The sequence below is a fragment of the Chelonoidis abingdonii genome, chromosome 4 (assembly GCF_003597395.2).
Source record: "Chelonoidis abingdonii isolate Lonesome George chromosome 4, CheloAbing_2.0, whole genome shotgun sequence".
NCBI lineage: Eukaryota > Metazoa > Chordata > Testudines > Testudinidae > Chelonoidis > Chelonoidis abingdonii.
The window spans coordinates 18882928-18898634 of record NC_133772.1 but is presented as its reverse complement, the minus strand read 5'-3'; the positions used below and the strand labels follow the sequence as shown (position 1 = coordinate 18898634).

At 48.3% G+C, this 15707-nt stretch overlaps 1 protein-coding gene across 1 annotated transcript in view; it reads left to right on the top strand.

Annotated features, from left to right (window-relative positions):
- Positions 1-15707, top strand: part of GRM4 (glutamate metabotropic receptor 4) — a 223019-nt gene that overhangs the window by 173580 nt on the left and 33732 nt on the right. Inside the window, exons 7-9 of the mRNA XM_032768742.2 lie at positions 521-721; positions 6298-6434; positions 14101-15036. Coding sequence (XP_032624633.1) covers positions 521-721; positions 6298-6434; positions 14101-15036 — 1274 coding nt within the window. The remainder of the gene's footprint in view (positions 1-520; positions 722-6297; positions 6435-14100; positions 15037-15707) is intronic.

Here is a 15707-nt window from a genome sequence, read left to right as displayed (position 1 = left end):
GAGGCAGAGCCGGGAGTAGATTGCGTGAGTCCCCAGCTTTAAACCACAAGGCTGTCCTTCCTGCCCATTTATTATTCGACCTGGTTTTCAGAACAGCTGAGCACCTGCGCCTCTGACTGAACTTAATGGGAGCCACCCTTCAAATCACAGCCTTTCTGCATTACTAGATCCCGCAAGCCTGGCTGTATCGGGAATGGTGTAAGGCAGAAGTGCCAGCTTTTTCTAGTAGCAATAAATAGCTGGAGTGAGCTCCCAGATACAGTAGTACCAACCCCATCCCAGATACTTGGTACCATAGGGACAAGAGAACATATGCTGGCTCTGGGGAAACTCCCTCAGACCTGAGTTCAGTCTTTCCTTGCAGTAATCACTCTAGGAAATGTGGGAGGCCATCGGCAGCTCCCAGCTCTGCCAATCCCAGTGAGAGGAACTGTGGGAAGTGTGGTGGCTGTGGTGGGATTGGCTGAAGGGAGCGACCAGAGAGCTGGTGCTGCCATGGCCCCATGTTGTGTGTTTGCAGACCGTGAGCGGATCGGACAGGACTCCTCGTACGAGCAGGAGGGGAAGGTGCAGTTCGTCATTGATGCTGTGTATGCCATGGGCCATGCCCTGCACAACATGCACAAGAGCCTGTGTCCTGGCAAGGTTGGCCTTTGCCCCAGGATGGATCCAGTGGATGGTGTGGAGCTGCTCAAGTACATCCGTAACGTCAACTTCTCAGGTCTGTCTGTCTGCAGGGGGGTCACGTTGTCTGGCCTTCAACATGGCGGAGGGGTGGGGGTGAGGGGTGCAGTAAGAGAGGAACAGGGGCCAATTATGTTCTGAGTAACTGGAGAATGACTCTGGTAAAGTCACTGGAGTTACTCCAGATCTACAGGGCTGTGAATGAAAGTGGAACCAAGTCTCTTCTGCTCCCGGCCTGGACTTTCTATTTATTATGTGTATTATGGTAGCAACTAGAAGCCCTAGCTGAAATACACATACACAATGAGAGAGAGTCCCTGCCCTAGAGAGCCTATAATCTAAATAGGCTGTGTGGTTTTATTATTGTCCCTACGTTATAGAGAAGGAGCTGAGGCCCAGAGTGATTAAGAAGCAGATTTTCAAAAGAGCTCAGCACCCAAGCTGCTGTGCGCTTCTGAAAATTAAGGCTAGGAATTTTAAAGAACGCCAGAGTGATGTAGGAGGATGCTGGAAGTCAATGCGACTTGTGCTCCTAAGGGCTGGTCTACACTACGGGGGAAAATCGATCTCAGATATGCAACTTCAGCTACGTGAATAACGTAGCTGAAGTTGAAGTATCTAGGATCGAATTACTCACCATCCTCAAGGCGCGGGATCGATGTCCGCGGCTCCCCGTGTCGACTCCGCAACTCCGTTCGGGTTGGTGGAGTTCTGGAATCGATATAAGCACATTCGGGGATCGATATATTACGTCTAGATGAGACGCGATATATTGATCCCCGAGCAATTGATTGCTACCCGCCAATACGGCGGGAAGTGAAGACGTAGCCTGAAGTCACAGAGGAGCTTTCAAAAATCCCAGCACTGACCACTTATCTAAGGAGCTGACCCCTCCTGAAAACTCTGGTGATTTTTTTTCCAAGTTCACACAGGGAGTCAGCAGCGGGAATCAAACCTAGATCCTTTACAGTGCTAGCCCCAAGCCCTAACACAGCACCCCCATTCCTTTTTTAGCTTCCATTTCTTGTTCTTCTTCCATTCCTTCTCTCTTTCCTCTCCTCCTTTGTTGAAATAAACTCCTCGTCTGATTCATTCTGTTACAGCTTTGTCTTCCTTCAGATCTCCTCTGGAAACTCATCTCTTCCCTGTACTATATCTCTTCAATAAACATTTCCTGTCCCTTCCTCCTTATTACTTCTATTTATCTCTCCCCTGCAATCTCCTCTGCAATCTGTTTTCCTTATTTATTTTTCCTTCTTCCTCTCTTGCTTGATTTTCTGTTCTCTTCTTGTGTTCGTATTTATTTGCACAGTTCATTTGATTTTACTTTAAAGTAAAATTTTTTTTATAATGTGGCAAAGCCACAGGCGGTGAAACTGCCCCTTCCAGCTGCCATCCCTTATGCACTGCGGGAAATGTTTCTGTGCAGCGAACAGCTGGTGTGGAGGCGAGGTTGAGCATTGGCCGCCACTGTTTTGAAGTGTTTGTATTGAGTCCCGGCTCCTACCCACTCTCCCTCCCCGGGCTACATCCCCGAGTGCCAAGCTAGGGCAATCCCCGCTGCACATTAGTGGCAGGAGATGTCAAAGCCAATCACTCTGTCTGTACTTCAAATGTAATGAGCTGTGGGGAGGGGAGGGACCGGCGGCGGAGCTGCCATTTGCAAACGGAGGGTGTCCACCCTGACTGGTATGCCCAGTGGGAAGCGGGCTGGCACCATGACAGCCAGTAAAATCTAGCCATCATATTCCTTCCCCCTTTCTCTGCCTTGCTCTGTGGGCCACTGACACCAACGGAGATCCCCTTGCTCAGTCCAAGTCTGAAGCAAACCCTGCTTCTTTATCTGAAGGGCTCAGTAGTGCAATGGGTTAGTGCAGTCCCAGGGGCCTGGATTCAAAGGCTGCCTCGAGTTAAACACACCTAATGAGTAATCTCTGCTCCTTGTCGGCCTGTATCACAAAGCTCAGTGTCTGCCTGGCAGCCTGTGTTGAGCAGAGCCCCAGCCTGAGGAATCGGATAGCATGGGGTGTTCAGGGAGCAGGGGTAGGGATGTGTCGGTTAGTTGTCTGCACTGTCTGTGTCTCTTGCAAATATAGTTGGCAGAACTGTGTGAGGTCCAGGACTGGAGTAGCAGGAGAATGGCAGGTCAGGATGAAGTGCTTGCAGGGGGAAACCTATGGCTGGAATAGCGAGGGAGGTTGTGGTCAAGATTGAGGTGTACCAGCAGAACTGTGCAGAGAAATTATGCACAGCCTCTGTCTGGGCTAAGCCTGTTTGTAGCCACTGCTTCCAGCCCCTCCATTTCACAAAGTCCCTGTTAGCCCAGCCTGTATATAAATGTGAGAGATGCTGTGTGGTTGTTTTCCTCAGCAAGCTCCATAGCTGACTGCTGAGAGGAGATCACCACTCCTGCTGAATGAATGATGTAGCGTCACAATGCCCTGACACTGTATATGGATTTATTATTCAGTTCTTTAGGAAAGAGACTCCCAGACATCCGAAGATGGTGTGAGGCCGTGCAGGCCGCTAGGGGGTGGGGAGGGAGCCCTGCAGAGTGCCCTTTGCAATCTGCTTTAAATGGGTAATATGATCGATGGGATAAATGACATGGGTGAGGAAAAGCAGGCTGATTTCCACATGGGAGTGAATTAGTTCTTCTGGCATCTACTATGGTCCTTCTCTCTCAGGCTATGTCTACACTGAAATGCTACAGCAGGACAGCTGTGGCACTGGCATGTAGACACTTGCTGCAGCAACAGAAGTGGTTTTTCCATCATTGTAGTAAATCCACCTCTCCGAGAGGCAGTAGGTAGGTGGAGAGAAGAATTCTTCTGTTGACCTAGTGGTGTCTACACTGGACGTTAGGTTGGCTTAGTTTGCACAGGGCATGACATTTTGCACAGCCCTGAGTGATGTAGTTAAGCCAACATAACTTTGTAGTGTCATTTCTCTCTTTTCTCTCTAAATAATGTGCCCCCCCCCGTCTTCCCCCTCCCCCCTCTCTGTCATAACATCTCAGCTCACCTCTCCACTTGGCACCTTTTAGAACCATTTGCACTTGTGCAAAGGGGGTGTGAACTGCTACCACCGGCGTGAGTGGAGAATTCTTATCTGGGGTTTTCTGCACTGGCCTAAGGCTGCAATTCAACAGGCCGGCTTGACTGGGCAAAGCACCTACGCTCATGTGTCTGTCCCACTGGCCATGAGACTTCGGCACTTCCTAATAGTGAAGCGCCATGCTTGGCTGAAGAGGGATGGAATTACGCATGTGGTTTAAATGCTTTGCTGAGTTAGGGTCTAAGAGTGATTGCACAAGTGCGAGGCTGGGGAATACCAGCCCTAGAGTCTCTCCAAACGGTTCTGCCATCGCCAGGCCAACAGCCTTTCATATCAGGCCCAAGGAATTTCTAAGGATTGCCTCCCTGCAGCATCTAGGCACTGATGAGCTGATATTTATTAATTAATTTCAACCTTGCTAGATTCTAATTGCCTGTGGCCAAGGGCAATTAAATAGATGTTGCCAGGTGAGGAGGCCAGGTGCTGAAGGGAGCTGCATTGACATACACCAGCTGAGTATCTGACTCCATGCGTTTTTGTTTTTTCATTATCTTCATCCGCATGGGCAAGCGGATTTGGTTTTTTTATCTGTTTGTTTATTTTGGATGTTTTAACAAGTTGACAAATCCTTGCGGGTAAATATCAGAGACGAAACGATCAGTGTCAGAAGTAAGACATGGGGGGGTCATTGTTCCTCTCTACTAGGCACGGATGAGGCCACCGCTGGAGTGCTGTGTCCAGATCCAGGCGCTGTGCTTTCGGAGAGATGTGGAGAAATGGGAGAGAGGCCAGAGGCGAGCAACAAAAATGCTACAAGGTTTAGAAAACCTGACCTGTGAGGAAAGGTTAAATGGAAAAAAAAAAACTGGGGATGGTTAGTCTTGAAAAAAGAAGACGGAGGGGGACTGGACCTGACAACAGTCTTCAAATATGCTAAAGACTGTTAAAAAGAGGATGGTGATCAATTCTTTTTCATGGCCACTGAATGTAGGACAAGAAGTAATGGGCTTAATCTGCAGCAATGGAGACTTAGGTTAGATATTAGGGAAAACTTACTACCAGGATAGTTAAGCTCTGGAACAGGCTTCCAAGGGAGGTAGTGGAATCCCCATCATTGGCAGTTTTTAAAAACAGGTTGGATAAACTCCTGTAAGGGAGGCTTGAAGTTTACTTGGTCCAGCTGCAGTGCAGGGGGCTGGGCTCGATGACTTCTCGAGGTCCCTTCCAGCCCTGCGTTTCTACAATCGTCAGTACAACAGTGAGGTTTTGTTTAGAGAAAACTTATGCAGTAAAGGATGTTGGCATATTGCAGAGGGAGCCCCTTTATACTCACCAGGATGTGTTGTTTCTGTGATTTTATTAAATGGAGTGAAACTTCTGTTTATCCATATTTATCAAACCAGGCATTTCTAGCCAAATGTTGTTAATAAAGATTGGGACAGATGTGCTCTTTGTTTAGAAGGCAAATGTAGTTTTGTCTGACTATTGAATTAATAGTAACCATATAGCTAAGTATCCATTTGTCCTCTGTCTCTACAGGCTGGTAAATTGTCCTGGCAGGTTTGCAAGGCTGGTTTATTTTTTTTTAATAGTATTTATCAAATGTCACCAGAATGCGTGATGCTGGGAAGAGACCATGGAAGAAGAGAATAATCTAAGGCAGTGATTCTCAAACTTTCTTTTTCGCGGACTCCTTGAAAATTGCTGAGAGTGTCAGCGAACCACTTAATGATCTTTCCAAATGTTGTGTGTACCGTTAGCTAACTATTGCAAAGTGCTTTGGATAAAAGCACTATATAAAAAAACCCTTAAGAATAATTAAATGTTTTTGTTCTACAAATAAAAGTACACAATTCATATTTTAATATCAGTAGTCTTACGTTTCTAATGCGATGGATGTGCCCTCTCTCCTCCGCTGCAGCAGCCCCTGAGCTGGGGCTGGGAAGGAGCGGGGGTCTCTCTCTCACTGCAGCAGCCCCCGAACTGAGTCTGGGAAGGAGAGGGGTCTCTCCCCTGCTATGGCAGCCATTGAGCTGAGACTGGGAAGGAGGACCGTCTCTCCCTGGCAGCCCTGGAGCTGGGGAAAGTCGCCTCTTTCTCTGGCCACCGTAGCCCTGCATGTCCCAAATTCCCCTCACCTCCTCTTCCAACCTCACTGCCCCATCCCAGCTACCCTCTGTTTCCCCCAAGGGCACCACCTCCCCTTACATGTGCATCTTCCCCAGGGTCCAGGCACGTAATTAGTGGATCCACGCCTGCAGTGCTCCACTAATTAAGACGGTGGCCCTTCATTCCCTCATGTGCAACCACCCAAGTGTGCCCCTTAGAGGGCACTATCCGCAGACCACCTGAATGGAGCTTGTGAACCACTGATGGTCCCCAGACAACAGTTTTTGAGAACCTCTGATCTAAGGACTCCATTGAGTTAATAGCAAAGATCCCATTGATTTTAGCAGGAGTTGAATTGGACACTGTGCTAGATGGATCAGACACACTGCACATCACTGGAGCAGATGTTGCTTTGTTTTCTGATGTTCAAACTTTCCTGTCTTGCAGGCATTGCTGGGACTCCAGTGACGTTTAACGAGAATGGAGATGCACCTGGCCGTTATGACATCTACCAATACCAGATCAAAAACTCCACCGCTGAGTACAAAGTCATTGGGCAATGGACCGATCACCTGCACTTAAAAGTAAGACCTTGGACTGTTTTGCATTTGGCTGTGGAGTCAGTGGAGATGGCCGCAGCAAAGAGACAGGGCCAACAGCTTTATCCCTGTGTCCCTAGAGCTTCCATTAGGGAGCATTGCTTTGCACTCATTGAAGAGAGGTGACGTGGCAGCCAGCTTAAAGGGATTGGGAATTCCGAAACTAGACACACCAACCAATTCCACTAATTGTGCCGAACCATTCCCAGCCTGTGCTTGATACACCGTTAAGATATATCATACCCCACAACAAACAAACAAACCCTCCATAAAAAGAACATTATTAAGTTGGCAAAATCAAGCAGTCAAAAGTTAGGAAACGCCAGAGTTGAAGTTGCTTGTACTATATTAATTCAACCCCCCTTACATGTCTGCATCGTGATATTGTGTTTAATTACATGGTCCCATGCTACTTTTTCTACTCTTATTTTTTTTCCCCAAAGGTTTTATAATTTGGCTCAAATCAGGCTGATTTTCACCCTTGGTGGCAAAAGGCACATCGCTGACACATGGACCATCCCCCGTCTAATTGCAAATCCCTCCTTAATAGCACAGGGGTGCTAGAGCTTTTCAAAGAAAAAGTTGCCACAATTTTGTAATGTTTGGACCAAACAATTTATTTTTCCCCTAGTCTTGTTCTGGGCCTTGGGTCTCATTATTCTCTCCCTGTGGTTCACAGCTTCATCTGTGTTGGGTCTTTGAATGGGGACTAATGAAACCAATGATTCTCTGCCTGTAGTCTTTGCCTCCTTTCACCCCAGAGGTGGCTGCAATTCAGTGCCTGTTGAAATGGTCCTGTATGGTCTGTGAAGTTATTTGTGTACTTTAGCATCATGGAGTGGATGGCAGTATATTCACAGAAGCCATTATCGTATCATCGCAGCCAAGAATAGGTTTTCAGGCAACAATTTAATCTTTCCCCCTGTTTTTCAAACGCTAGTTGCTCCAGCAACATATGGGTAGATCTGGACAGGAGAACGTTTTCCTGTCCCATGAGAATGTTTTTGGAATTCCAAAAACAATTTCTCATTTGCACATTTGGACAAAAAAGTCAAAATCTTAAATGTTCATGAACTGAAAATTAAAAAAAAATTGGATTGGGTCAGTGGAAACATTTTGATTCGATTTTGCCTTTTTATTTTTTTCTTTAACTAAAATTTCAAAGAAGAAGTCATTTCAAATGGAAAAATGGAAATTTTTTGGGTTTCAAGAATGTTTAAACAGACATTTCAACAATTTCAAATCTACTTTTTCCCCCAGCTCTTTTCAAAAGAGGAAATTAGTTGAAACTGACTCTTCCCCACAAAGAGTTTCAGCCTTGATGAATCAGTATTTTCTGATGGAAAAATGTTTTGCCAAAAAATTCCTGACTAGCTCTGCTGAGGGGCCATTTTGCTCTTATGTGTACTCTTGCCTCCTGAACTGCAGGCTCTTTCTTCTTATCCATGCCCCAAGTGGTGTCTTAGGGCTAAGGTGACCAGATAGCAACTGTGGAAAAAAACAGGACAGGGAATGAGGGGTAATAGGTGCCTATATAAGAAAAAGTCCCAAAACCCAGGACTGTCGCTTTAAAAACGGGACATCTGGTCACCCTACTTAGGGCATTGGGGTGTGATTCCCAGCTCAAGGAGACATACCTGTGCTAGCTCTGATTGAGCTAGCATGCTAAAAATAGACTATAGCCACAGCAGGAGGGGCTAGCCGCACTGAGTACATCCCTACAGTTGCAGATGGGATCGTACGCGGGGAGGCTAGAACCTCCTACTGCTTGTGCTGCTGCAACTACACTTTACTTTTAGCATGTTGTCTCAAACAGAGCTAGCGCAGGCATGTCTCCTTGAGCTGGGGATCACACATCCAGCTTGAAATGTAGGTGTAAGCTAAGTGGGTAACCTGGATAGTCCATGGGTGTAGTTTGGGGTGAGGGGCAGGTGGGCATTGTCGTCAAACTTCAAGCCTCCAGCAGGCATGGAATTTGCCTCCCCCTCCCCAACGCGGCCCCATTGGTCTAACTGATGCTGCCCATTCAAATACAGAAGTCATACTACGCCTGTGAGGTAGTCAGTCCTTCTACTTACTAAAGAGAAGAGTAGGAAGTATTGGGTTCTGACCCTTTCAAGCTGCCCGCTCAGAATAGATGATGCTTGACCTCTCTTGAGGGAATAATTACCGGCCTAGAGCCTGCATTTTCCAGTGGTTAGGCCCATGTGAGCCCATTAGCCCTCTGTGATGGCTGAGATCATTTGGACCTCAGAGCTCCACCCTTTCACACAGTTTTCTGTCATAGTGGGCAGACAGGTGTGTGCTAGAAGATGAATGCTCTGGCATTGCCATTCTAGGGATCTGGAGTCTTATCTATCTTAGGGCTTGTCTACTTGGGGGATTTAACCTGCAGCTTTTTGATGCGTGTCAGTTCACACGCAATACACAAGCTGCAGTAGCAGCGTACACGCGGGATGGTATGCCCTTTATCAATGCATGTCATTATGTATCTGTGGCGGTGGTTTGCTGCAGACTCTGGACGTGGTATCCCATGGTGCTTTGTTTCACTGCTGAACAGTGCATTCTGGGATTTTTCTCACCATGAATAGTGGGATGCAGAGCGGCAGCCAGGTGAATTCATATTTTAAAAATTTCCCATGATTCATCTGTCTCCACCCCGTACTTTCTTTGTGGGGGGGCTAGTGCCATTTTTGAAGTTCTGCTGGCCAACATGGACCCAACAATGCTCTGTGCCACTATGCTGGCAATCTTCAATATGCAGTGGCCACTTGCAGGGTATTTCAGCACTCAAAGACACATAAATTTGGCTTTGGACTTCTCCTACTGAATCAGCGACCAGTTGATGTCACAGTAGCAGCTCCTCCAGCAGCAGGAGAGTTTTCAGTGATGGTGGAGCCAGGGTGAGAATGAAGAACCAGAGGAAGACATCAAGCAAGTGATAGTACAGGACTGATTCTTGGAGCAGCTTCACAGCATGCAGCGACGCTTTGGGGCTTGGGATTGGTGAGGGAAGTTTGTTCTGAGCTAACAGGAAGTTGCGAGAGAATTTCAGGATGGAAAAGGCAACCTTTTTTGAGATATGTGCTGAACTAACCCTGGGAGCTGCCGTAGCAGCACACCCACATGCAGGGCCCCGTACCCATGGAGAAGCGGGTCACTACTGGCATCTGGAAGCTGGCCGCCTCCTAATGCAACCAGTCCATAGTGCACCAGTATGGTATGGGGAGATTGTCATGCAGGTGTGTGAAGCTGTGGAAGAGAGACTGTAGCACCGGGTTCTGAAGCTTGGTAATGGTCAGGAGTTTATTGATGGCTTTGCACACACGGGTTCCCAAACTGTACTGGGGCAACTGATGGGACCCAGCTGCCTATTGTTTGCTCTACCCAAACTCAGGGTTCAGAATTCGTAAACACAACAGAGTATGTCTCCATGGTGCTCCACAAGCTGGTTGCCCACTGTGGTAGATTTGTGATAGATTTGCGGACATAAATGCAGGATGTTCTGCAAAGGATCCCAATGCTAGGAGACTTTGGAACTCGGCTTAATTTATCTTAACAAAGAAAGGGCTGGTTGCCCCCAGGAACACGACGGACATTAATGGTGTGGACATTTCTTCCGGTTCATCCTCTGCTTCCCCGGCTAATGAAGCCATTTGCAGGCTGCTTGGACAGAAGGAAGGAGCTATTTAACTACTGCCTCAGTAACAGCAGAATGGCAGCAGAGTGTGCGTTTGGCTGTTTGAAAGGGAGATGATGCTTTGGTGGACTAGTTTGGAAGCAGCATTGAAAACAAACATTTCAAAGGTTATAGCAACGCGTTGTATTCCGCAGCAGCCAGGGCAATGTTGTCAGGTTGCTCTTATTCTGAGTCTCAGGCCTGAAATTGTGCAGCTGCACATCCAGCTATTAACCTGGGGGAAGGGAGAGTTGGAAGTTTTTTGAGCAGTTCAGGGTTTATGAGCCCTGGGAGTGCAACGCTGTAGCAGTCCCTATTGTATCTTGTGTCTTTGCCCGCGTGGTGTTGTAAAACCTTATGAATTAGTGCAATCTTAAGGGCTTTCTCTGGAAAAGGAACAGTCAGCGCCTTATAAAAAATGTTTTCCAGGTTTTTAATATTAAACAATCTATTATGTAACAAAGAGAAATGAACCTTGAACTGAAATGATAATAAAACAATGGCTTTTAATTATTAAATGACACATTAAAAAGCAGTCTATTCTCTAGTGACAAGGAACCATTTCATTAAACCAGCCGCGAAATGGAGCAGTAACGTGCAACATCATGGAACAGGCACAATGCAAGGGGTGGTGTGGGGCTTAAAGCCATAGGCAAGTACACCCCTTCGCTCTGCCTGTTCTGGTTCACGTACCATCTGGAGTTGAGTGCCAAGGCTTAATGTTACCAGGGGCGATAGAGGGTTCAGAAGAACTGGGGTCCCAGTTGCTGCGGTTCTTAGTGCCCTGGGCTAGGGTCTGTGAAGGGAATGGCCTCTCTGGCACCATGATTTGGTGGCATGGTGGGATGAGTTGTTGTTGTTGCCAGAAGCCTGTATTGCCCAGGGACTGCACAATGTGGCTGGGATGCTGGTTTGCCGTGCCTGCTGCCCAAATAGTAACCCATGTGGCAGCCGGGCATTTTAGCTTTGTATCAGTTCCAGCAATTGCCTCTCCATTTCCCTCTGTCTTTCTAGACTGTCTTTGGCCATGACGATGCTTTCCCTGGCAACTGCCACACTCTCCCTGGCCACTGAGTGACCTCCCTGGAGATGTCCTTGGCTGCTTCCCTCTCTATCCTCAGATACTGCCCTCACCTCTCTGCTGTGTCCAAGAGTTTGGGGCTCAGCACTGATGTCCGTGAACTTTTCATCAGGAGTTTCCCCTCCCCTGATATTGGCCAGATGCTCGGTCATTGATGGGCCCTGTCCTTGGGGGCTTGGACAGGGCAGGTGCCAGGGATGTGGGAGTAGTAAATATTTCACAAGTGGTTATTATTTGTATTCTAGAGAGGCTGTGACAGTGTGTGTGTGTATGTGGCGGGGAGTATCTATTTCTGGCTTTACCTCCCTGCAATTCTTCTCAGGCTTGGGGAACCTTAGAGATGGTAAATGGTGTGTGCATTGGGATTTTTGTCTGTTCGGCTTCGCCTTTGTATCTTGGTGGCTGGAGGAGGAGGATTTAATGGGGTTGTGATCAGGAATTATGTTCCCGGGTTGGTTTTGCCTTGGAGGTACTTATGTGGCATCAGAGGGATTAGCGGAGTGAACATGAGAGCCAGCGGGATACCTCCCCTTTAGGCTGTGCTGACTCTGGATGAAATTCTGAGGCAGGTGACTAGCGCTGCGTCTACACTACCTCTCTGTCAACCCATCAGAATTGAATTAAGTGCCATATCTCTTGCAGATGTGGAGTACAGAAGACAATGTTACAGGCGACTTAGGTCGGCAGAAGGGAGCTGGTAGTGTAGACACATACATTATTGGTCAACTTAAGGCTGCTTCTACCGACCTAAGTTTGTAGTGTAGACCAGGCCTAAAAGGCAGACAATGGCTTTATTTAAGAAGATGAATGGCCAACCAATGAGATATGCTGGGAAGTTATTCCCCAAGATGGTCCCCTGGAATTGCTGCAGGAGTAGACAGGAGTCAGGAGTTATCCTGGGGGAATGGCTGTGCTGCCGATCCTCATAATGTCTAGACAAAAATTGAGAATTTTTCCAACCTTAGATTTTGCTTTATTGCCCCTGCAGACTGGTTGAAAGTGCAGAGGAAAATAGATAGGCTTTTGCAATGATTGCCTGAAGCATTCACTGTTCCCGATCTTTCTGTACGTAAGCCTGTGAAAAGCCATGAAGAGCTTTTCTATCCCCACAGCAAAGCTGTTTCACTGTAAGAATGCATGTTACAGGGCGTTTCTACCTCAGTGGCAATCTGTACTCTCTGTAGCTTTACAGGCATGCAATGCTCATGTCTATCTCATGTAAAGTGAGAACACTAGCTTCTTTTGCTGTAACCACAGTCTCCTGTCACATAAAGGGGTGTTTCCATTATAGAATCATAGGACTGGAAGGGACCTTGAGTGGTCATCTAGTCCAGTCCCCTGCACTCGTGGCAGGACTAAGTATTATCTAGACCATCCCTGACAGGAGTTTGTCTAACCTGCTCTTAAAAATCTGCAGTGATGGAGATTCCACAACCTCCCTAGGCATAAGCATTATGCAAATCTGCCACAGGTGGTGATGGGGTAGAGGCTGCCATTTTGAACTGGTAGACAGGGTGTGAGGAGGAGGGCAGGCATTTTCCGTGCAGGACAACTGAGGGAAGGGGAGAAGAAAATAGGTATGGCCATGTGCCTTCTAAATGTGGGTCTGAGAACAGGCAATAGTTGGGGCTTTAGCATGAGATGGAGGTTGATAGCCCAGCCAGAAGAGCCGCCATTTTGGAAAGGGGAGCCAGGGGCCTGAACAGAAAGCATGGATCGACAGAGGGAGGTATGGACCTCAGCTTCAGAAAGGCTTCTCACTCACACCTGCCTACAATGGTGATGACCATGGGGCACCTGGAACAGAAGCTAGCATGGTAGGATGACATCCTCATAATACATTAACATTTAAATATTTCATTATTTAAAAAGAATAATAATTAAAATGTACAAGCTGAGGTTCCCTCCATAAGATCAGCCTCCTCAGTTCCGGCCTGGGCTGTGCTGCCTAGAAATTGGGGTTGATTGCTACAGGGCAGAAAGGGGGCTTGTCTTCTACATGGCTGGCATCAGGGTACTTGGTCCCAAAGAGATCCTTGCTTTCCAGGGAGATTTCTTCATTGGCCTCTTTGAGCTCATCCTTTAATGAGTCTTGCTGGTTATCCTTGGAAGAGACAGAAGGTGTTAGTGGGCAGGAGGCTCTGCTATCTGCCTGGGTTGAGTGGTCACGTAATTATGCAAAGTCCTGCCCAGCTCCTCAAAAAATGGACCAGTTGCATGTTTCCCGCCAGACCTTTTCCTATCAACTCTTGTTTTAACGTATATTCTCCTGAGCTGTTTGCTCTTCATCTAGCACTGTTCCAGCATCCCGGTCATAGCCCTCGCAGTCATCTGCCCAGCAATGTCCACAAAAAAGATCTTTATTGCAGTGGCTGGCATGAGAGCTTCTAGCATCATGCTTCTCCCCAGCTCCTGATGGGATCCAGCATCTTGGCATGGCTCCATGCGGCCGCTTGAGGCATGCTATAGGGCTTCTTGGGTATTATCACAACTGTTGTCATTTGTTTGAATCCGGAAGCTAATGGACAAAATGTAGCATCATCCCATCATGCATATTGGGGAGCATCAGTCAACTTGACCCCCGAGCAGGGGAGATCAGTAAAGGTCGCCCACAAAGCAGTGTGGAGTAGCTGTTGGGAGACTGCCAAAATAGTTTGCAATGGCATTGCAGGCACACAAATGATAAAATGAACTAACTCGATTTTTAACTTGACTTAATCCTGCTTAAATTCCCCAAGTAGACAAGCTCTTAGGCTACCAGTGACTGAGGCAAGCTCACCCAACACTTGCCCACATTGGGCTCACAGCAAGTCAGTGTTACCAGCCCCTTGTGCATTCAAAGGACTGAGTTCCTTGTTGATCAGCAAGGCCTCTCCTCTCTCTTCCCACAGATAGAGCGCATGCACTGGCCCGGGGGGGCCCACCAGCTCCCTAGTTCCATCTGCAGCCAGCCATGTAAGCCAGGCGAGAGGAAGAAGCTGGTGAAGGGCATCCCGTGCTGCTGGCACTGCGAGCGCTGCGACGGCTACCAGTACCAGCTGGACGAGTTCCACTGCAAGATGTGCCGCTTTAACGAGCGCCCCGATGAGAACCACACCAGCTGCGTCCCCATCCCTATTGTGAAGCTGGAGTGGAGTTCACCCTGGGCCGTGGTACCCGTCTTCATCGCCCTCATGGGCATCATTGCCACCATCTTTGTGGTGGTGACATTCGTGCGCTACAACGACACGCCCATCGTCAAGGCCTCGGGGCGGGAGCTCAGCTACGTGCTGCTGACGGGCATCTTCCTCTGCTATGCCACCACCTTCCTAATGATTGCTGAGCCCAGCATGGGCACCTGCTCACTGCGGCGTATCTTCCTGGGGCTGGGCATGAGCATCAGCTACGCAGCCCTGCTCACCAAGACCAACCGCATCTACCGCATCTTTGAGCAGGGCAAGAAGTCAGTCAGCGCCCCACGCTTCATCAGCCCCGCCTCCCAGCTGGTCATCACCTTCAGCCTCATCTCTCTGCAGCTGATGGGCGTATGCATCTGGTTCATCGTGGATCCCTCTCATTCCATCATTGACTATGAGGACCAACGGACTACGGACCCCCTCTTTGCCCGGGGTATCCTCAAATGTGACATTTCTGACCTGTCCCTCATCTGTTTGCTCGGGTACAGCATGCTCCTCATGGTGACATGCACTGTGTACGCCATTAAGACCCGCGGGGTTCCGGAGACCTTTAATGAAGCCAAACCCATCGGGTTCACCATGTACACGACCTGCATTGTCTGGTTAGCCTTCATCCCCATATTTTTTGGGACGTCACAGTCGGCGGAAAAGGTAAGAGGGATGGGGCAGGGGGGAGCTTGTGGTTTTGGTTCATACTCCATCTCCCTCGCTTTGCTGGAAGGTAACAGGATAAGAACACACGGTGCAGGGAGCAACGTGTCCAGAGAGAGGTGTGATGGTTTCCCCCTGTGAGCCTTCTGGATTCAGGATCCCAGTGGGTAAGGGAGCCCCCCTCCCACTGGAGACCTGCCAGACTAGAGTGAACTCACTGCCTTTGCTGGTTCTCCCTCTTGGTCTGTCTTCCTTTCCCCCAGCACCTTCTGTCTTTCATGCCATCTTTCTTGTGCTTTTCTTTCACTCCCCTGTTTCCTTCTCCCTGTATGTCTCTCTTTATTACTTTCTCTTCCCCAATATTCTCTCTCTCTCTCTCTCTCTCTCGTCACCCCGCCCATCTACTCCCTGTCAGACAATGCTATGTTGAAAGCCAGGCAGCGTGAGTCCCGCTGGGCTGGCTGAAATTGGACTCTGGCCCAGGATGCAGGGAGTCTGATGGAGGCAGAGCCTGGGTGAGTGAAATAGCCGGGCAAGGTTCTCCCTGGCACCTGAAGATTCCTGCTCCCACAATCGATGGGTATTGCAACCCTCTCCCCAGTATGAGCATCCCAGCAAATCGGGAGTCTGGCTGCTGTTGTGTTCAGACAAAGTGGGCATGGGTGGGAGAT